This window comes from Gallus gallus, chromosome 1, assembly GCF_016699485.2.
Source record: "Gallus gallus isolate bGalGal1 chromosome 1, bGalGal1.mat.broiler.GRCg7b, whole genome shotgun sequence".
In the NCBI taxonomy this organism is placed as follows: domain Eukaryota; kingdom Metazoa; phylum Chordata; class Aves; order Galliformes; family Phasianidae; genus Gallus; species Gallus gallus.
The window spans coordinates 176150496-176172809 of record NC_052532.1 but is presented as its reverse complement, the minus strand read 5'-3'; the positions used below and the strand labels follow the sequence as shown (position 1 = coordinate 176172809).

Sequence of the window (22314 nt, the reverse complement as noted above, 5' to 3'; positions counted from 1 at the left end):
ATAGACACATAGCCCAGTGAAGGTCATCCACCATTCTCATGGTGGAGTAACCGGCCCCGCTCTAAAAATACATTTTAACTTATAGGCAACAAGTATTTATGCTACAAGCTAATGGAGTGGGACATAAAAGATTTTTTCCACAGTTTGTATTCCATAATTCCAAGAAAACCTGGAGCAGAATGCAAATTACACAGAACTGAAAACTTAGCACATTATGTAAGTGAAACTGGATCCTCCTTGAGGACAGGAGACACTAATAAGGAATGTATTTCCAAAGAGCTGTTATATCAAATCATCTTGGACTGACTGAAAGTACTTAAATGTCTATATCAGTAAATGACCATATTAGTAAATTATGGTTCTAGTACATTTCCAAGAAATCGAGCTCTTTTCAGGACAGCTGTACATACTGTCTCGGAGCCATGACAGGCAGTGATGGTAGGCAGACTGAAAATGAGAGGACACAGGCAAGCAGTTCATCAGGTGAGGTGACACATTTTATTCACTATTTCAAAATAATAAAATTCAATCTCACTTATAAACAAGGCATCAATAAATTGTTATCACAGAAAAGTATACAGTGATGGAAAACTATAAAATTCATGAAAACTAAGCTTATACTTAAGATAAATATTATTTTATTCCTTACCACTTTTCATCAATAAATCTTGGAATATTTTACAAATAAATATGAGAAATAATTATTATTAGACCGATTTTGTAAACAGAAGAAGATAGGTGAAGGGGAGTTCTCATGCAGAATAACTTTGGCTCATGCTGATTTATACCTTATACTCACTTCAGAAGACCACAGCTTTCCTCAATCAGTGTGGCTTTGTTTTCAAGCAGGGAGTAATATTTGTTTCTTGCAGAGTTCACAGATGAAGTTACTTCAGTGCTTGCCTTTTTTGCAGCTGAGCTTATACGGATCATCTTGCTACATATACAGCTGGTAAATAATTCACCTTTTATTACACAAAGGGTTACCAGCATCCAAAAAGTTTAAAAGGGAAAGTAAACAAAATAAATAAAAAATGCTACCAAACTGAATAAAAATTTCTATCAACAGCACTTAAAACACACCTCAGTTAAGACAGATGTCCTATAAGACTGTAAAATAATTCAGTTGTACTGAAAACAACAGTAAATTTCTAAAATATTCTCACTCTTTGAGTCTCTAGACTCCAAAAAGTTGGAATTCTGCTTAGAAAAAGAGTCTGTTTATATAGCAGTAAATTCTTTTGAAAAACGTTGCCATATCCTGCAAGAGAAATCTGTATATTTTGGGTCCCAGTGATCTCGACAGGATGAAAGGATGCAATCTGGGCATTAAAACAATAACCGTACGCTTTCTGACACTGATCTGAACAGCTGCAGAGGCCTCTGCAGGTTTCTTTGGAGAAGCAGGGCCACTGTTTGTTTAGAAATAAGGTCGTTTAATATTGTAATGAAATACTATTATTGATTTTTTAAAAAAGTAATGGATTTGATCCTTGACACGTGTACTAGAGGAACCACTGTTATCAGCTCACACTCTATGGAACGAAAACCTTGGAAGTCATTGACAGTTCATTTGTGTGCTAAACCTATCTTGAGAAATCCATTACTAGAAGTGAGGTATAGGATGCTTCTTCAGTGTGCGTGTTCTCTACCAGAACACCTAGCAAAGCTTCCCACTGCAGTCAGCAAGACAGTATTTTTGTGATCTTTGCAGCACTTCCTCCAAAAGCAAGATTAGCTGTCATGTTATAACAACACTGACGTACAACATGACAACAGGCAGCCCCCAGGTATAGAGTCTTTGTACAATTTCAGCCCTCAGCCTCCTCCACTAATCAGTTCTCTACAGTACCAAGATGTAAAAGGAGCTGAGGAGGAATATGTAAAACAGCATGCACATAGCACATAGTACGTAGTGGAAAAAACTGATCAATAGGGGGTGGAAAAATTACTCAAAACAGCTTTCTGGAGATAATCAAGTTGTTAAAGAGCATTTACTGTTAATAGCCTGTGTTTTTCATTAAACTAATGGGTGGTTCATTATTTTTGTTTTAATTGAAACATATGTTGCAGTTAGCAATATTTTGTGCTTCCACTGATCTAAAGCTATTGTTCAAGTGTGTGTTGCAATCAGTTCTCACACAATGCTCTCTTTGTCAGCAATACAGAAGTACAGTGATTTTAATTTTTTTCTCTTCATAGATTTACACCCTGGAAGACCCACAGTTCTCCTCTTTACCTGCACACGGTCAGTTAAATGCTGCCATCTGGTTATACTTATAATTCAGGTTTTCCTACAAAGAAAAAAATGACATAGGTTGTTGCATGTGTATCAGAACTGATAATGCTTAATTTTGTATGTATTAGTGCCCTGTGTCTTTACAGTGCAGTAACCCAGGCATCACCTCTTTGTCCTTAATGACCTCATTGTCTCCTTCCAATTCTCCTGCAATTTCATTTCTCTCTGCCCCCTGCAGCACTTCTTGCCATTTGCCCTTTATTTCCTTTTCCCCCTCTTCCCGCATTGCTTCTTCCCCACAGATAAGCTGTGGCTGCCTTAGAACAACACAGATCCTGTTTAGCTCACATTACTACTTTGCATATTCCATTAAGGACTCCATAGCATTTCACAGCTATTAATGGACTGATCTTTAACAGTAGCCCTGCTCCATAAATAAGTGCTATTATTCCCATTATACATATGAGAAAGTTGGTCAAGGTTATCTTTGGTTGGTCACAGATTGGTCAAGCTTATCCTTTGTTAATTCTCAGTTTCACTTCTCCTTGACTCACCATTACTTTGTTCTTTTCTGGCTGTACATATTTGTTCAGAGCAGCTGTTGTCTCATTGACAGAGGTTTCCAAAGCGTAGCCAACTCTCATTATGTTATCATAAGCCTTGTGATAACTGATAGTTCCCTTCATAGACCCCAGTCCCTGGGGTAAGGTGATGAAGATTACTTGAGTTTCTAGCTCAATAAGCTAGAAAACTAAAAGATGTGATAATAGAATACTGAAAATGTTCAAAACAGGATGAAAAAAAAAGCAATATTTTGCACTCCTATTTTTTTTTTCTTAAATGCAACTATTCTGCTGTATTTTGTGATATCATGGATTCTGTTTTGGGTTAATGATTTAAGAAACTGACACATGTGGGACTGCAAATGTTAAGGATCATTTCCCATTTTGGAAAGGAGGCTGGCTGCAAAAAGGAAATTGCTCAATGAAGGTTAATGCATACTTGGCACAAATTTCAACTCTGCAAAAGCACCTGGGAAAAAGTAAAAGTGGAACTGTAATCATATGTGAAATGCCTTAATGCAGAGAGCAGCATTTTTCACTCATGTTATTTCTGTATTTGATTCTTCTTTTCTTTCAAGAAGAATCTATGAAGGTAGAAGAGGATTTTCATTACTCATCCAAAGATACGTACAACTACAGGAAGATATTTGCTGAGAGACTTACAACAATCTGCTCAGCACTTGACTTTGCAATAAGTAACTCTGGTTACTTCATACATTATTAAAAAGGGCATTTGGTAGCACTTAAAATGAAAATCATTCAACCCTGTCTTTATGTACTCATACAGAAAAGTGAATTTTATTTGGTGTATTTTGAAGATAGAATTTATGTTTACTGGAATTCAGCTAAGACTAAGTAGAAAACATTTCTTTACTTGAAATAAAACTAGAAATATGTTATAAGGCCCTTTCCTCCAGCAAGGTTCTTTGCCATTTCATAAGCAATTAAAGACAGTGATGTTAGGGGCACTGCTTAGAACGATTAAAGAGAAACACAAATGGCTACCTTGGATGTCAGTATACCAATACAAATTCACAGAGTGCTTATAAAATAGAGGATTATTCCACAAACATTTTTACTTTATCAGTGTTAAAAGGTTGGAATCATAGACTAATGCAATCTCTGCTACCTATGGAGGTTGTAAGTCCAATACTCTGCTAAAAACAAATCCAGCTAGATCAGGTTGCTCAGGGCCATGTCCAGTCAGTTTTAAATAGCTCTAAGGATGTAAATTTCACCAACTCTCTTAGCAATCTAGCTCAGTTTTGTACCCCTTTACATTAGAAATGTTTTCATTATTTTGAGTAAGAAATTTCCCATATTCTAACCTGTGTCCATTGCCTCTTATCCTTCTACTGTGCACCCCGAGAGGTCTCTGTCTCCACCTTCCCTATATTCTCCCATCACACAGTGGAAAACAGATATAAAAGATCCCCTTTGCCTTCCTTGCTAGCTGAACAAAGCTAGCCCTCTCAGCTTCTCCTATATCCCTGTGCTTCAGTCCATGAATGTCTTAGTGGCCTTCTGCTGGGCTTGCTCCTGTATATCTTCATCTTTGCATCCCGGGGAGCTCAGAACTGGATACAGTACTCAAGATGTGGTCTCACAAGTGCCAAAACAGAGATAAATAGATCCTTTTTTGTGCTGGTTATTAGTCCTGGATGTAGCTGAATTTGCAGCAAGGGCACACTGCTGTTGTCTGACAGGATCCGCAGATGTTTTTCATGGAATAAATTATAGAATCATAGAATGGCTTAGCTTGGACCTTAAAGCTCATCTAGTTCCAGCCCCTCTGCCATGGGCAGGGTTGCCAACCACTATATCAGGCTGCCCAGGATCCCATCCAACCTGGCCCTGAATGCCTCCACAGGTGGAGCATCCTCAACCTTTCTGGGCAGCCTGTTCCAGTGCCTAACCACCGTAGTAAAAAACAACTTTTTAACATCTAACCTAAATTTCCCCTCTTTTACTTTAAAGCCATTCCCCCTTGTGCTGTCACTATCAGACCGTGTAAACAGTTGGTCCCATCCCACTTGTAAGCTCCTTTCATGTACTCAAATGCTGCAACGAGGTCTCCCTGCAGCCTTCTTTTCTCCAAGCTACACAAGCCCAACTCTTACAACCTATCTTCACAGAGGTGCTCCAGCCCTCTAATCATCTTTGTGGCCACCCTCTGGACCTGCTCTAACTGCTCTGTATTCCTTCCATACTGAAGTCTCCAGGCCTGGACACAGTAATCCAGAGAAGGGCAGACTAGAGGGGAACAATTCCATCCCTCTCCCTGCTGGCCACTCCTCTTTTGATGCAGCCCAGGATATTGCTGGCCTTCTGGGCTGCAAAAACACACTGATGGCTCATGTCCAGCATTTCATCCATTAGGATCTCCAAATCCTTCTCCACAGGGTTGCTCTCAGTGTGTACTTCTCCCAGTCTGTACTTGTATCTGGATTGCTTTGACCCAATGCGTTGCACTTGGATGTGTTAAACCTTTAGATCCTTATGTGCCCATTTCAAGATTGTCCAGCTCCCCCTAGATGGCATCCCTTCCTTCTGTTGTGTCAACTGCAACACTCAGCAGAGTTGTCAGCAAACTTGCTGAGGGTACGCTCAATCCCACAGTCTTTGTCATTGATAAAGATGTTGAAGAGCACTGTTCCCAAGATGGACCCCTGGGGGACACCACTTGTGACCGGCCTCCACCTCAACATAGAGCTGTTGACAACAACCCCTCTGGCTACAACCATCAAACCAATTCTTTGTTCACCTGACAGTCCAGCCTTCAAAGCCATAGCTCTCCAATTTAGAGATAAGGATGTAGTGTGGGACCATATCAAAGGCCTTGCACATGACCAGTTGCCTTCCTTTTGTCCACCAGTGCTGTCACTCCATCACAGAAGGCCACCACATTGGTCAGGCATGATCTGCCCTTTGTGAAGCCATGCTGGCTGTCTTGGATCACCTCCTCATCTTGCGTGTGCTTTTCAGCAAAGCCACTTTCTATGCAGTCAGCTCTCAGCCTGTTCTGGATTATTAAAACCTAAAACCTGCACTGGATTATTAAAACCTATGTGCAGGACTTTCCATTTCTCTATCCTGAACCTCAGTGTCCCTGTCAGCCCATTTCTCCAGCTTCTGACAGTCCCTCTCAATAACAGTTCTGCCCTCCAATGATTTGACCACATTCAACAATTATGTATCATGCACAAGCTCATCTGAGAATTAGCATGAAACAAAAGCAAACCACACACCACACTTGTTTTTATAATGTAGTTTCATTGAGATTTCATCAGTTCAAACTCAGTGGGCCATCACAATAAACTGTTCTTATGTATGATGCTCCGTGTCGTGTATTACACTTCAGATGTCAGGTACTACATTTCAGCAGCATATTTAGATCAGTGTAAAACTGAATCTCTTTTCCCTCCAAAGTTAAGCCTGTCCTGAAAAAAATAATTGGCGGAGATTGTGCTCTGTTAAAATTATACTTTATAGTGAATAAAATAGTCACATGCTACAAATCAGACAAGAAAAAGGGCAACTAAGACTGGCCACTGCCAGCCAGCCTGCATTTTTTCCTAGAGTGTACTTGTTTTGCTTTGGCCAATCCATTTTATACTGATCAATAGTCAATTCTGTCCATGCCTGTTTATCCCTTACAGAAAAAAAAAGATCTTTAAAGACACCAAGAGTTTTGTCTAAGCAAAATGATTACTATTTAAGAACTGACTTGGTGCTACTGCAGTCACAGGGAGGTCTGCCACTGCATGAGAGGTAGATTAAAAAATTGTCTCTTAGTTCTCAGTTATCAAGTTAAGGACAATCACTGAAACATTTAGGGCCGAAGAAATAAATAATCAGCCTTTGGGGTTTCATATTTCATGGATTCGGTAAAAACAGGAAATGTCTCAGAAATAATTCGTGTACTGTAAGATAGCTGGACTGTTTTATACAGTTCTGATCACTGATACTCAAGAGCAATGAGTGGGAATGGCAGCAAATCTGTGGAGCTTGCTGTGCATTTGGAGGCTCCAAGAGCCTGGATTATGTAGCTTAGAGGAACAGAGGTGTAAGGGGAACATCATTCTTCTGTATAAATAGTTACATAAAAAAAATCAGGGCAAACATCATTGTTCTTCAGGCTAAGTTTGTAACAGTTCAGACATGAACAAGCAAACAGAAAACAGCAGATAGTTCCAACCATTAAGCCCCTTACTTCCCAAACTGTAGTCAGTGGCTGCTCCGGAGGGTTGGGAAGGGCTTAAGGCCAAGTGTGAAAAATTAAATTAAATTTAAAAAAATAATTATTTAGAATTAATTATATGTTTCAATACCTTATATACTTCAGTACATTATCAAAACAGCATGCCAACAAAAAATCCCCACATTATGCAGATTTACTGCTGGCAGCAGGTCAGCTTCCTCTACAACAGAACAGTACAAAGTATCTGCCTGGCAGAGCTGGTAATTACCATGAGTGCCGAGTCACCTTTACTCAAAGCTACATACTCAGTGAAGCTGATGCTAACAGCGTGAGGTGTTGTTTGTTCCTGGTTAGATGGGTTGGGCTCAGTGGAGGTTACACAGAGATAGGTGACCTCAAAAACATAGCAGCACTTAGGAGAAGTTGGAGAAAAAAAACTGCATTAATGAAACTGGTTTTCTGAGAAGCCACTCCACTAGTATGGGAGGAAAGGGTCACTAATTGCTTATCAAATGAAGTTTGATAAATGGACTATACTTTTTGGTACCCATGAGAAGTTGGTCTCAGTTACACAACAAGTTCCTTGCATGTTCCTAATGATTACATTCCAAATGATTCTTAATGGTCAGTAACGCAGTTTTTGCTGATGTATATATACACATAGAATGCCATGTTATTCAAATAAGCCCCCGAATGACAGAATTTGTTCAATATTTCAGATTTTATGCAAATTTTATGAGACAATGGTAAAACAATTTGTTTGGCTTCAGTATGTCTACCTCTGTCTAGTAACATATTGAATTAGCAAGTAATGTACAAGAAGTGGAAAACATTCACCAGTGTGTGAGGTGCTGGCCTCATCACAATTTTTGGTTTGTATATCTTGCCTTTCCTTTTCTCTCAAAGGCATGCTGTCACTGTTTTGTGTTCCTCTCTCCATGAAACGCTTCACTGGTGATGCAGCTGTTACTGCACCCACGTTGGCACTTGGGCAACTCGGCAGTGAACTGTTCAAGCAGTCTGTCTGTACAGTCATCTTCTTTGGAGGCAACTGATTGCTTCAATACAAATGTTATTGACTTAAACTCTCCCATGAAACTAGGCTCTGGCTTTTAATATTTACAGAATGGGTTTCATGGAGGAGCTGGACAGATTACTAGAAATAAGAAGGCTGTTAGAATCATTGAGGTGCTAAAGAGACCTATGAAAGGGAACAAAAGTATGACCTTGAGATGCCATTTAAGAGGATCTTTTTGAAAGGAGATAATACTAGAATGACAGGATCAACTTCAGTGCTTACACATAACTTTGAACAGTAACTTTTTGATCAATAATGCAAGGTAAATGCAGCACTTCTGTGGATGGGAGCCTGCTATGTGGTAAACAATCAATTTCATAATCTTGATTTCCCATTTAAAATCTTGGTTTTGCCTTAGCTATCACATTAGAACTGCAGATTTCAATATTCTTTATTTGATACCTGATCTCAGTTGTTTTTAAAATTTTTGCTCCAGACATAATCAGCTGTTTTTGTTTGTTTTCTGTTTTGTTTGTTTTTCATATGAAGAATATGTTATGTGAGACACATGGGAAATCTACACCCTACTGAAGGGGAATATATTTTTCACATCAAAGCACTTCACAAACTCTCCGTTATTTAAATTCCTTACACATCTCTGATGAATAACCTCACAGAAATGGATGTCACACTCCAGATCTTTGTACCATTTGGTCCTCTGAGATTAAGAACAAGCTAGATCCCACTGTGCAGTTAGAAATTCAGTGAAGATTTCCTGGCAACCCCACAAGCAGAATCATCATAGCTCATTTATTCTTCAGAGATAGCTGTTGTCCAGGCAGATGCTGCAAGGAAGTGTAAGGAAAAATAAAAAAAATAATAATAAAAAAAAGGAAAATGGGACTCTCCCAAAGAAGATATCAGAATCCTGACCATGGGATCTTGGTGACTGAGAATGTTTTTCTGGCATGTTTTCCACTTTGAAAAATAAAGTCATGTTTACCTACTCTCCACACCCCTCACTTTGAATGGGTCCTACCTTTCAAGCTCCTTTCCCCAGCAATTTTGAAATTTGCTCCACCTCCCAGACAGTGAGACAAGGACAGAAATTCAGTCTTAGCAGCATGTAGTAAGATTTCCAAAGTACAGCAATGGGTAGAGCACCAGCCTGGGATCTTCATGGGATTTTAGATCTTCATGCTAAGCTGGGCATTGCCATTTGTGTTCATCCTGATCTTAAGGATGCTGCATTTCTCAAGAAGAACCAGCTTCTTAATATACAGTGTAGGAGAAACTGGAATTAGCATCCTACAGTTGCAGTTTGACCCACTGCACTTCAGGCTAGGTTTCTGAAGTGATGAATCAGGGCAGTATGGGGAGCATGTGCAGACAATACACAGAGCTGTAGCTCTCCCCTGTATCTGCTTGCCTGCTGGCTCCTGTTTCTAGACCAGAACTCACCCACACCTTGCTCAGCCTGATTTGCTGGAGACAGCCACTATTAACAAGTCCTTTTACAAACAACATACAAATGCACTTCAGGCTTCAAGTTTTCAGCAGGCAACAATTTTGTGAAAATGTGTACAACGTTGGTAGGGAGGGTGGACTTCTGGGTCAGACCCTGACAGCATGGCCAGTAAATGATGAATATAACTGACTCTTTGAAATATTGAGCATCAAAATAAATGTTAGAAATGAGAACATTATTGAAATTTCAAATAAAGCCACCGTGCCATTTATTCAGGGGGAAAAAAAATGTAGCAAATCCTGAATGTCTGACTGGATCCCAAGTAAAGCAGAGTTCAATTCAGTTCATAGTTGCTGCTCCTTTATGAATTACACTTACAAGATCTGTACGCTGAAATCTGTTTCAACATGTGGAGTTTCTTTCCCATTCTTTCCTGCTCAATGTGGAAATGCACCCTTTATGAAAATCACTGGCAGGAGGAAGGAGTTCAGCTCACTGAAGATAACGATCTTTCTTTATTCAATAACACCTTAGGATTGGATTTAGCCTCCTGTCTTCGCTCTGCTTGATGTCCTTCCTGACATCTCTGTTGCCAATATGTTTCTTCACCCAAGGGCTGCTCAGCCTTCCTCCAAGCCTGGGGGCATTTCCTGGCACCTGAATGCTTATTGAATGATACAGATTTCCCTTGCACAGGTATCAGAGATATCAGGTTGGGCTTTTTTCATAGCGCGGAGCTGGAATACAGTCTGCGTGTTTCCAACTACAACAGTTTAATGGATTTTGTGCACAGACAGGGCCCTTCTGTGTCAGAACATGCTCCGCCAGCTAGTTCTGCAGGCAGAACCTGACCGCGCACCTCATCCTCCACAACCATTGCGGCCCATGAATATTAAACTTGCTGTAAACGTTGACAGAAAGGGCTTTTAGGCCTGCGTTTTGCAGGATACACATCAGAATAACTGTGAAGTTAGTAAGGGGATCAAATGCATTTTTATCTATTATCTTTTATCTATTATCTTTAAGTAACAACCACTCGCCGCCCCGCGCAGGCAGGCAGCGGGCAGCCCGCCGCACGCTTTCTGTCAGGCGCAGGGCGGGCAGCCCCGCCGAGGCCCCGCTGTTAAGGGCGGCCGCGGCGCCGCCTCTCTCCTTTCGGCCCGCGCCGCCATCTTGTGAGTGCTGCGCGAGCCACGCTGAAGCGTGGTGGCCGCTTTCAGGTGGCTCCGCGGCTCCGGGGAGGGGACGAGAAAGCGGCTGGAGGGGCTGTGGTGGCGGTGGGGTGGTTGGCTCGTCCTGGGGACGGCAAAGCCCTACGGCGGGGGATCGCTGGGGGAGCGGGGAGGCCGCGGCCTGCACGGCGCGGTGTGAGGCGGCGGGCCGGGCCGGGAGGCGCGGAGGGGAAGGAGTGTTAGAAGGGCTATGGGAAGGAAGCGGATAGACTCTATTCAACAGGGCCTGTTGCGATGGGAAGAGGGGAAATGGTTTCAAACTAAAATATGAGAGCTTTGGGTTCGGTGTAAGAAAAAAGTTTTTACTACAAGAATGGTGAGGCGCTGGGGTTGCCCAGAGAGGTGGTGGGTGCCTCTTCTCTGGAGACACTCAAGGTCAGGCTGGACGGGGCTCTGAGCACCTGATGGAGCTGTAGGTGTCCCTGTTCAGTGCAGGGAGTTGGACTAAGTGGCCTTTAAGGCTCCCTTCTAATTCAGTTGATATTAGGGCAAGTGGTGTAAATCAGAATGGGAGCAGTTCCAGCTGGATGCAGGGGGACACGTTTCTGTCATCAGATCAGGCCTCCAAACAAGCTGAGCAGGGAGGCTGTGCTGCATTTTCCCTTCATCCCTAAAGAGTTTCCAAAGGACCAGGCAAAGCCCTGAACAATGTCTGCTGTTAGTTTCGAAAAGAAGGCAGGGCTAGGTGACTAGCTAACATCCCATGTAACCTCTGTTATAATCTTAAATAGATACTATGTATTTTTTCCTTTCAGTGTCTAGTAACGTGTTTTGACCCTGCAATTTGGAAGTGGTATCCTTCTGATCGGGCCTAAGCGTTTCATTTTTCATTGGGCATGTTTTTAGTGAACAAACTGGTTGTCCTGATTAATTTGCATTCATTTTTACAGTAATCAGCCAAAATGACGAACACAAAGGGAAAGAGGAGGGGAACTCGTTATATGTTCTCGAGGCCCTTTCGCAAACATGGTGAGTATACGTTGTAGTGAGAGCACTGTTTTCAGTTACTGACCTGTTGGGTGTCAGCGGTCCCCAGGTAGTAATAGAACTGCCAGATTCTGTCAAAAGGTATCTGGCAATTTAGACCAAAACCTACAGGAAGGTATGTGGGTAAACTTGCAGCTCTTACAGCTTATGTGTTAGCATTCTGAGGTCAAGCAGTCATTCAGTCATCACTTGAAAATGAATTTGAAGGTGAAGAAAATAGCTAAAAACTCATTTTTACTTCAAATGTACAGTTTGCCTCTTAGCAGTGAGCAGTGATAACAGCTATCTTCAGTGATGTAGTAAATAGATGTAAAGCTATAGTTTTTATTCAGCTTGATTTTTAATTTTTTTTTCAATGTGAAGTGTATGAAGAGGTAACTACTGCTTAAAAGAAGTTTGGTTTCTGTTTTACTTTCTTTGAGATTTAATTTTGAAATTGAACTTTTTAAAAATGAAATATTTTAAAATGTGGGATCTGTTTTCTCCTCTCCTGTTTTTATATGGGTGTGAAATGTGAGCATCGTAGTATCCATGTTTGTATCTCTCAACAGGAGTTGTCCCTCTGGCTACCTATATGCGCATCTACAAGAAAGGCGATATAGTTGATATCAAGGTACTTTCTGAGATGGAGTGTAATTGAAAATACCTGGAGCAGTGTCATCACTTCCCATTTCTAGTTTTTTGTGGTAGTCTTTCCGTTATTTGTGTCATGTGTGTCAATACAAATACCCTCTTTTGAAATAGTAGTGCAACAACAATGCTATCGAGCCAATATTAATGCTTCAACGTCACATATTTTTGTATGTGTAATATATGTTAGACTATGAACTGTCAGTTCAGATGAAAAAAGGTGGGTGAAATATGCCATGTCTAATACTTGGGTTGTTGCATTTTGCCTACTGGCACTGCTTGCACAGCTGTCATTCTAGTAGTTATTCAGTTTTGCCTGCTTTGCACGTGCTGTTGAAAAGAGCCATAGTTTATGCTGCATAATTTATGCAGTATCATTTCCCATTAATTATTTTCTAGGTGATTTTAAATGATATGCCCTGTACTTTCAGAAGTATGTTGTGTTAGCTCTGAAAGTGTTTTGCTGAGAAATCCTGCACTGTTGAATCCTTGAGTTTCAGTTTGAGACACCAAGTTATTAAAACAGCCACAGAGAAGTTGGCATGTAGTTTATGGGGCTGACTTATGCAGAACTATGCCATTCAAAATTACTGCTTCTTGACATTCTGGAGCTTGATGATGATTGTCTCCTATGATTGCTTGCTGAAAGCAAAGTGATCAAATCATTTCACCGGCACTGAAAGCGACTGGAATGATCACAGAACAATTTAATAGTTTCTAGGTATAATGTGTAGCTATAAATTCAAAGGTATAAGCAAAAAAGGAGCACTTTTAAATAAGTCTTAAATAATTTGATATTCCTGTTATAAATAAGCTGTGAAAGTCCCCTGGCATTGCTTTAATGTCTTCAAGTTAAAGCTTGTAAAGCTCTGCCTTCATCCTTGTTTTAACAGGGTATGGGTACAGTTCAACAAGGTATGCCTCACAAGTGTTACCATGGCAAGACTGGAAGGGTGTATAATGTTACTCAACACGCTGTGGGTGTTATTGTTAACAAGAAGGTTAAGTAAGTATCAAAAATTCGTAGTATAAAAACTTTTGTTTTGGGGGGGGGAGTTGATGTGTAATGACACCCTCCTTTCACTTTGCCAGTTAGACACTTTTTTGTCTTGATTGGTCATTCAAGGTGGGTAAAGTATACATCCTTTTAAAACCCAAGCAAATGGTGGTCATTTGTCTTGGATCCTGTCAGAGGAAACAGGTCTTTATTCTTCTGAGCAGCTCTTAATGCCGTTACATAACGAGGATTGTCACCTGACTCGCATTTACACTGAAGACTGTTGTAACTGCTGTTTTGTGGCCATATCCAGCTGTATTCATCTGATTTTCACAGTTTCGTCAGAAAAAGATATTTTTTTGTTCCAAGAGTGGGACTGAAGTACAGTGGTAATAGTGAACTCGTTTGTATAGTATAAGGTTAAGGTTACTTGTTCTCCAGCAACTTAATCCTAAATTGTCAGCATGTTGTTGTATATTGATAAGCTTTCACTTACATAAATACTACCCAATTTGCATCCGCAGCAGTGTATTCTGAGTGATTGCCATTTGATGAATAATGATCTGTAGTTGAGCTTATAGGATTACTTCCATAAATGCCATACAACTGGCTTTGAAATGGCTGTTCTTCAAGTGCAGTAAATTAAAAACGGATACTTTTCTCTTAGGGGTAAGATTCTTGCCAAGAGAATTAATGTGCGTATTGAGCATATTAAACATTCCAAGAGCAGAGACAGCTTTTTGCAGCGTGTGAAGGAGAATGAAAAGAAGAAAAAGGAAGCAAAAGAAAAAGGCATTTGGGTTCAACTGAAACGTCAGGTAATATTTTTAATCTAGTTGATAACATTTTTGCTGCAACTGGCTAAAAAGAAACAAAAGCAAAACAAAGCATGAAACCTAAAAAACCACCTAGAACCAAATCAATTAACTAAAATGTTCTCTTCCAAAACAACGAAGCATTGTGCTGTAAACAGAACTTTTTGTCTGCTTAAAAAAAAAAAGCCACCACCAACAAAACACGTTAATGGAGCTGAAATCCAGGTCTATGACAGATGGTGTTGGAGGTGTCTGTAACCACCCTCGTTTGTTTCTATTCCTTTTGTAGGAGGTTCCTCCTTCTTTTAGAGTAGAGTGACAGCCTGCAGTGTGTCTCCATCTGAGCTGTCTGATATGCTTGTTGGCTGAACAGAACTGTGCTGTTCCTGGCTGAAAATGATGCCCTTGGCTGTGAGCAAAGGGACAGCTGCTTCCTGTTCAGGCATCACAGCTAGAGGGTTGCTCATCAGCAGCAGAAGCTGTGGCCAATTTCTAGAAGTGATGTTGTGTTTGGTTGAGTTGAATTTAGCTGCAATAGAAACTGTTAAAACTGAGTAACTATAGACTTCAGAGGGAAGGTAATAGCTATTGCTTATGGAACTAGAGGGTACTTTTTGTTGACTTGGATTAGTAACTCAGAGGCTGAATTGTAGTTGTCTCCATTCAACAGTAAAAGCCAAATCTTACAGCAGATTCCTTTTCTTACAGCTGATCTTCAAAGCAGATTTTAGAGAGACTAGCAATGATAAAATTGCTGTGATGTTTGTATGATAATACATTAAATTTGGTTGACATGAATTCTGTGTAAGGTTTCCTTTGAGCTTTTGTGCCCTGAATTCTTTCTGTCTCTGTTTACAGCCTGCTCCACCAAGAGAAGCACACTTTGTGAGGACTAACGGGAAGGATCCGGAGCTGCTGGAGCCAATTCCCTATGAATTCATGGCGTAATGCACGTTTGAATAATAAATTAAAGATCTGCTTTTGGATGAGTGTATGTGATTGTGGCTCATTCCTTTGGAGGCTTTTTTTTAAACAGATTCTAAGAAAACTTTTTCTGGGCTTATTTCTTTAGCTTGCATTACATAGTGCTCGGTTGTTAAAAACATAGGTGCCTTTTGCTCATCGGTTTAGTCATTTACATAGACCAGAAACCTTGGGGATGCTGATATTTGCTATTGCTCAATGATGATCATCCTCCTTTGATTACCTGGTGAGGTAATATGAGAGGACATGGAATAATTTCACCGGCGAACTGAGAGCAAATAGCAAGAACTGCATGGTGTCTCTTCAAGGTTTAATTTTTGTAGTGGGAAAACATAGTTGGTTTCAGATATCATCAGTAGAAGCTTTTGGCTAAAGGGCCTCAGTTTAACACCAAGGAAAAATTGGGGAAGCAGTTTTTTCAGAGCACTTCTGGAGAAATGGCGATGGGAACACAGTTGTCTCACCGCTGTAGCCACTAAGAGAAGGATTTCTAGAACATCCCAGGCCAATATGCATTCTTAAGAAATAGTTATGAAACAAAGCCTTAATTTCAAAACACTGAGCCTTTGTCATTTGTTTCTTATTTCTACACTTGGCACATTTTGTTTATTGCACATATTTTTCTGGGTTTTGCTTGAAACAGTGGTAAAGCTCACTGAAGAATCTGCTTAGAATGCCTTGATGAAGATGGAGCAGCTCTTACCCGTTCATGTGCTGACAAAGGATGGCAGTGTTTTTACTTTGACGTTGCGTTTTAGACATGGAGTGCACTGCCATCACTGGCAGGAAGCAGGCTGACTGTTCCTAACTTGCTGCTGCTTTATGCACTTTAGCTTTTATGAACAAATGCATTTGTCTTTGAGCAGTTGGATGTATATACTAAACTGTGGACAGTTATCAGCTTATTTGGCTTGGGAGCTTCCACAGCCATCTAAAATAAATGTTTGACTTGTAAGGTGGGCATTTTCCATTAGGCTTTGTGTCTGTAAGAGTTAAATGGGATGCATAAATGGGAATGCTCCTTGGGGATGATATATCCATCTGTTTTCCCCCTGATGCATGCTTGTGCAAGTTATTTTATGCTTTATTGTCAAGACTGGAGTGAATTTGCTGTAGCATCCTGATGGGAACATTATCAACCACGAATAAGCGTTGGGTACTTTTAAACTTCTGAATTTTCCAAGCTGCTGAAAAATAATAGGAATAGACTGCATGCAGACGCCATATATGAGAGCTGTGTTTCTGGAGTTTTCCACTTCATCTGAGTGGTTTTGAAGGTTGCTGTGCAGGCTGTAGCTGCTCAGGAGTGTCTGGAATCTGTGTGGTCTGGGAGGAACGGGAGGGGATGCTTTCCTTGGTCTGCATTCCCAGAAGTGAGGGAGAATGAAACTGAGTTTGCAAGGGAAGAGAGCCTTTTTAGGTTTGCTGGGATGTTTTTGGAGGACAGACTGGCAGAGGCTTAACCTTGTCATGGGTTTGTAGGTGCTGACTTTTGGCTACTGCTGGGGTGCTATGGGTTAGACCCATGTGCTGTGATCAGCAGTTAGCTGTCCTGTCCTGAAGCTGTGCCTACCTAACAAAGCCATGCAGTAAGCGTGGCAGCTGCAGCTGCTTATCGTAACAGACTTCAGTGAATTTTGTTCTCTTCCACAATGATTTTGGCAAACTTCCTGGAGAAGATTGCAAAGCTATAGATTTCTTGGATTATTTGAGCTTGTGTGGTTTCAGTTTTGCAGACAGTTCAGACTTGGCATTCAGGAGCTGGTGGTACATTACCCTTGTATGACATGTGGAGAGTGGAGTGCCCATGGATCAGCACGAGCTGTTACGCTTCAGTGTGGTGCTGTGCATTCCAGGCAGCCTAATTCAGAGGTGAGGGCTGAGGTGTCTCAGTCCTTACTGCCTTGAACTACTGCAGCTGCTTCCCTTCCTCTGCTGAATACACGGAGTCAGGAAGACCTGAGCTGTCACCTTCATCACGTAGTGCATCACTCATGCCAAGATGTGAGCTTTCCTGTGGGCTGTGTAGGCAGTGTTAGTGTGTGGTAATGTGTGTGAGTGGGAAGGGTCAATGAAAGGGCAGAAAGGACTGGGGAAGAGAATCTGTGCCTGGGGAGCGAGGAAAATGCAGATGCCTCTCCCGTTCCTGGGGGTAGGCGGGTAGGCAGCTGCCACAAGGACATACAAATGGGTGCTTCTGTAGTCTTCCCTCTGAATCTGATAAGAAGGGAAGTGCTGACATGCGTTGTCTTGTCCTTGATCCAGTCCGTGCCTCAGCATTATAATCCAAAGGATGGTATCCTGCATGGATACTGTGTTGGGATGGCCCCAGCTGTGAAAAGCTGTGTGAGCACACCTGTCAGAGGACGTGATCCTGGCTGTCCTGACACATGAGCTCCCGTGTGCCTCTGCAGAGACCTCGAGGTGCGGTGGGCTCCTATAATTCATGGTGTGTGGAGAGAGGGCACAGTTCAGCTGGGCTTGCCGTTTGCCTGGGAAGTGCCTTGTGATTCAGGAGTGCTGCTGGTGTTTCCCACTGTGCAGTGGCGCTCCAGCTGCAAATTTGCCCTTGTGTGGGAAAAAGTTACTTGTGCCTATTTAAGAATCAAGCTGCAGCTGGTGGGTTTCATGTAGTAGTAACTGTCCTGGCTCAAGGACTGGGTAGGGATGTGGCTCCCATCATCAGCACCCGTACAGCTCAGGAGCCTGGAAGCTGCCGAGCTCTGGGTGAAGCTCCTGATTTCACTTTCTGCTGTCCCTCTTTGGGTGATGGCCCTCGAGCTCTCAGTCACCATTTTGTGCATGTGTGCTCCAAACTGGTCAGCTACTGACCAACAGGAATTGGGGAGTGGGAGGCAAAGCTGTGCTCGGATGTGGGCTTGTGCTGCTGATGGGGGCGTGGTGAGGGCATGCTAACTCACAACAGAGGTTCTCACCAGTGTTCCTGCATGTGGGGAAGCTTTGTGGCTGCTGCTCCTTGCCCCACGTCCTCAAGGCAACGTAGCCCTGCCAGCCAAGCCCAGGTTGTAGCTGTCATCCCTGGAGGTGCTCAAGGCTAGAAGTCTTTGGGGCTCGGGGTGAGAACGCAACTTGGGCTGAGTGGTCTTTGTATGAAAGACCTTAGAGAGACTTTAGTTGGGTTTTGTAGCGTTGGTGGTATGGGATGCCTGCGTGGAGCAGGTTAAAGTACAGATGTGTTGCCAAGCAGGGCTTGCAGCTGAGAAATGGGACTCGTTGGAATGGCTTTGAAGCCCATGTGTCAAAAGGAATGCTTTGGTCTGCAGACATTACTGATCCGAGCTGCTATGGGAACAACCTGAGCCCGAACGGCTTTGGCCATGGCAAGGAGTTGCTTTGTGGTGTGTGCTGTGTTGGTTTGTGCGGTCACATCAGTGTGTGACTGTCACCCGTTGTCCTTTGGGGTGCCAGCATTGGGCAGGACACCAGGAGCCCTGCAGCTGCCCAAGAGGAAGAGCTCAAGTTTAGGGGATGATGTTTAGTGCCGCTGCTCTCATGGCTCAGCACCTGGCAATCATCTGCTTGGAATGGACTCACTTTAATGCTGTTCTTTCAAGGGCATGCTGGATGTACCCTGATAGCTCTCTTATAAAGAAATGTTTAAAAATAGGCTGTGTTTGCAGTGTGCACAAGGCCAAAGACAATTGGTGGTGCGTGACAATGGGAGCAGATGACAATAGCATGAACCTCTGGAAACCAAAAGCTTTTAGTGATAGAGGAGAAACCTTGTTTATGAAAGGGAAACTGCATGATGGGGAATGTTGATGGAGAGATTTCAGAAGCAGTCGGTTTCTGTGGCTAAAAATGGCCTTGGTGCTCCTATAGGGTTTCTTGGGCACGGGAGGAGTACAAACAATGACAAACTTCCACAGACACCGCTTTAACTGATGGTGTTAACTGCTGGCAATCACACGTAGCCCTTCAGTACAGAGCGGTGGCATTGTTACCAGGTGGAGTTGCTGAGCCACAAAGGGAGAATGTAAGTGGGGTAGAACGTGGTTTTTGGGGGGCCTGCTGGTGCTGTGGGGTGCATGGAGCCCTCCCCATCCTCATCCCTGTGGTGCCAGGGGTTGGCTTACCTTGGGAGCACCTCTAATGGCAGAGTGGGTGGCACTGCTGTGGCAGCCTTACCCTGAGCTCTTGAGTTGCTGGGTGCTCCCAAAGGAGCGCTGAGCAGACACGGTACCTGGGCTCTTGCCTGGACTTAGGGAGAAAGTAGGAGGGAGGATGAGAGAAAGTCGGGAACAGTGTGATTTGTAGTCATTGTGTACATCGTGCTCTCAGAGGGAGGAAAGTGACAGAGCAGTGCCTGACATGCGAAGAAGAGTGCCATCCTCTGTGCGTTTCCTGCTGCCTTGTGTTCTCTCTCTAATAACAGTAAAAATAAAGCATCCCTTGAATGAACTATTCAACTTGTCGAGACTTCTGTGCTTGCACAGCGTCATGTTGTAGGGCCGGTGTTGGGGATACCAAGGCAGTGGTTCACACAGGGATGTGGGCTCTCGGTGGCTTTGAGGCTCCTTTGCCTGCTGGGCTGTGAGCTCAGGCCTGGGCTGGATCGACTTTCCTCGGAAACTTGATTTCACTTCAGAAAAGCAAAGGGCTTTGCCTCCACCCGCAGGGTCACGGGCAGTGTTTGAAGCTGGCTGGTTCCTTATGTGTGAGCTGGGACTTCAGGCTTTGGGATTTTGACACGGGCGGGATGCATTCAGATGCACAACTGAGATAAAAGACTCAAGCATTTCCCTTGTCTAATGACTCGAGAGCCCAGCCGCAGAGCTGACACAATGCAGGACCTGTGAGAACCAGGAGCTGAACTCGATGATCCTTGTGAATCCCTTCCGATTCAACATATTCCATGATTCTGTCACTCCGTTGGAGCGTTTCGGGCTGGAGCCGCACCCTGCGAACCCACCAGGACCCCAAAGCCGCCCCTCCGTTGCGGGCCGCATCTGCGCCCAGGCTTCCCCAGCATCCTTGGGGTCCGCACCCACCGGGCGCTTAACGGGGACGGGCGGACGCAACCGGGATCCGCCGCGAGCCGGGAGCGCTCAGCGCGGGGAGGCGGTGGGCGGTGCGGTGCTGCCGGGGGCGGCTGCGGGGCGGCGCCGGCGGAGCCTTTAAAAGCGGGCGGCGGGCACCGAGCCGGGCGCTGCCGAGCCGAGCGGGGCCGAGGCGGGCCGAGCGGGGTCCCATGCGCCTGCCGGGCATGTCCCAGCCCTTCCTGCTATCGCCCATCGCCGAGTGCTCCCCGGGGCCGCCCGGCGCCGAGCTGCGGCTGGCGGTGCTGGGGGCCCGCGGCGTCGGCAAGAGCGGTGAGTGCGGGCCGTCCGTCCCTCCGTCCGCCCTTCTGCCTCCCTATCCCTCCGTCCTAACGCGGCCGCTCTGTTTCAGCGCTGATCGTGCGGTTCCTGACCAAGCGCTTCATCGGGGACTACGAGCCCAACACGGGCAGCCTGTACTCTCGCCTGGTGCGGCTGGACGGGGAGCAGGTGGCCGTGCACATCCAGGACACGCCGGGGTGCCTCCAGGTATGGGCGGCTCCGGCCCAGACACGCGAGGATCGGGGAGAGGGGGGGGTCGAAAATCTTTGGGGTGGGATCACAGAAGCTCCCAGTGGTCATCCCCGCTGGCCAGGCTGTGCATCTCAGGACTCTTACATTGTACAGGGTCACGAAGCCATGTTTTGGGCAGATTTAGCTCTCAGCCCTTTATCCTGCTACCCACCGAGCCGCACTCTGCTCGAGGGATGCCCCGCGCTGTGCTTTGCCGAACTCCAATCCGTTCTCTGCCACTCGAGAGCTCAGCTTATGAGCCTCTGTTTCCTAAAAAGGAAACGGCTGGGCCAAGTCCCCCAGGACGCAGCTCAACCCCCTTAGCAGGGCTCTGTGCTGGGCTGGGTGCTCCCAGCCCCGTGCCAAGCCCTGGCCGTGTCCCGCTGCAGGTGCAGGAGGACTGCGTGCAGGCATTGGACGCGCTGTCGAGGTGCATGAAGTGGGCAGAGGGCTTCCTCGTGGTCTACTCCATCACGGACCCCGGCAGCTACCAGGCGGTCCGGCCCCTCCACCAGCACATCCGCCAGCTCCACCCCGACGCCCGGATCCCCATCGTCGTGGTGGGGAACAAAGCGGATCTCCTCCACGCCAGGCAGGTGCAGGCCAAAGAGGGGCTGCAGTTGGCCAACGAACTGGGCAGCCTCTTCCTGGAGATCTCCACCAGCGAGAGCTCGCAGGGCGTCTGCGAGGTGTTCCAGTACCTGTGCCGGGAGGTCAGCAAGCTGCAGCACGCCGAGCGCCGCCGCCCTGCCATCATCCCACGGCCACGCTCCCCCAACATGCAGGACCTGAAGAGACGCTTCAAGCAGGCGCTGTCGCCCAGAGTCAAATAGAGCTGCTGCTGGGGTCCAGGGGGATGCCATAGACTTTATATTTTTGTAAGCTAGTGAATAAATAATAATAAAAAATCTTTATTTTTGTACTAATGCCAACAGTATGGAAGTAAGTATGTTGGAGCGTGCGGTTCCCTTCTTGTTCTCTTTTGTTTGTGATGGGTTATTTTTACAATTAAAAAAAAAAAAAAGAAGAAGAAGAGAGAAAATGCTGCATAGCAACTGAATGGAGATGGCTGGAGAAGGGGATTTGCATTTGCCTGGAGGTTTGGTTCTGCTCTCTTGTGGGCTGGGGTTTGCTGCTGTACTCTGCTCAAGTGAGTTCTTTGGGCATTGGTTTCCTGCTTGTAAAATGGGAATGGTGCCGATGTAGCACTCATATAAAATTCTCAGCCAGCCTTTGGAGGGAAAAGGAAAAGAAAAAAAAAAAACATATTCAACATGAAAAGATAAAACTGTCTGTAATAATTCCAGTTATCATCTTTCCTCCTTCTTGCACACGATCAGCTGAGCAATGACATGCACTTAGCAGCATGCTGGTTTCCGATCTGCTGCATTGTAGACCCATTCCGCAACGCCCCGGGCCCCAGTGCTGAGCAGGAGTGGATTCTGCCACACATCACTATGGGATGAAGCTGAGCAATCCACAGTGGAGGTGTGTGTGGGGCTGCTGCTGCCTTCTCTGGAGAAATGCAATTGGGGGGACTGGTGTGTGGGCTCCATTAGAGAAAATAGCTCATTTAGAGGGAATCACATCTCTATCCTCCCCACGGC

The 22314-nt window shown here is 44.3% G+C and overlaps 2 protein-coding genes and 2 non-coding genes across 7 annotated transcripts; all 4 read left to right on the top strand.

Annotated features, from left to right (window-relative positions):
- Nucleotides 1-10638: 10638 nt before the first annotated feature.
- RPL21 (ribosomal protein L21) lies at nucleotides 10639-15144 on the top strand. Of its 4 annotated transcripts, none has more exons than XM_417127.8 (6): nucleotides 10639-10664; nucleotides 11612-11690; nucleotides 12260-12321; nucleotides 13232-13344; nucleotides 14003-14153; nucleotides 15009-15144. In XM_417127.8, the coding sequence occupies exons 2-6, from the start codon at nucleotides 11624-11626 to the stop codon at nucleotides 15096-15098; spliced, it is 483 nt and encodes a 160-aa protein (XP_417127.1). In that variant the 5' UTR covers nucleotides 10639-10664; nucleotides 11612-11623; the 3' UTR covers nucleotides 15099-15144. The 4 variants fall into 4 exon arrangements, with proteins under 4 accessions (XP_417127.1, XP_046770273.1, XP_001233393.1 ...); XM_046914317.1 differs by having other exon boundaries at nucleotides 14440-15144; XM_001233392.6 differs by having other exon boundaries at nucleotides 10641-10709.
- Nucleotides 12948-13023, top strand: LOC112531622. Its single transcript, XR_003073518.1, has one exon. It is a non-coding gene; the product is annotated as a small nucleolar RNA SNORD102 (small nucleolar RNA).
- Nucleotides 13409-13541, top strand: LOC112531634. The gene has a single exon (XR_003073529.1). It is a non-coding gene; the product is annotated as a small nucleolar RNA SNORA27 (small nucleolar RNA).
- A 5155-nt stretch (nucleotides 15145-20299) lies between the features above and the next one.
- Nucleotides 20300-21633, top strand: RASL11A (RAS like family 11 member A). Its single transcript, XM_417126.8, has 3 exons — nucleotides 20300-20467; nucleotides 20547-20683; nucleotides 21097-21633. Exons 1-3 carry the CDS (start codon nucleotides 20347-20349, stop codon nucleotides 21538-21540), a joined length of 702 nt encoding a protein of 233 aa, XP_417126.2. The 5' UTR covers nucleotides 20300-20346; the 3' UTR covers nucleotides 21541-21633.
- The last annotated feature ends 681 nt before the right edge of the window (nucleotides 21634-22314 follow it).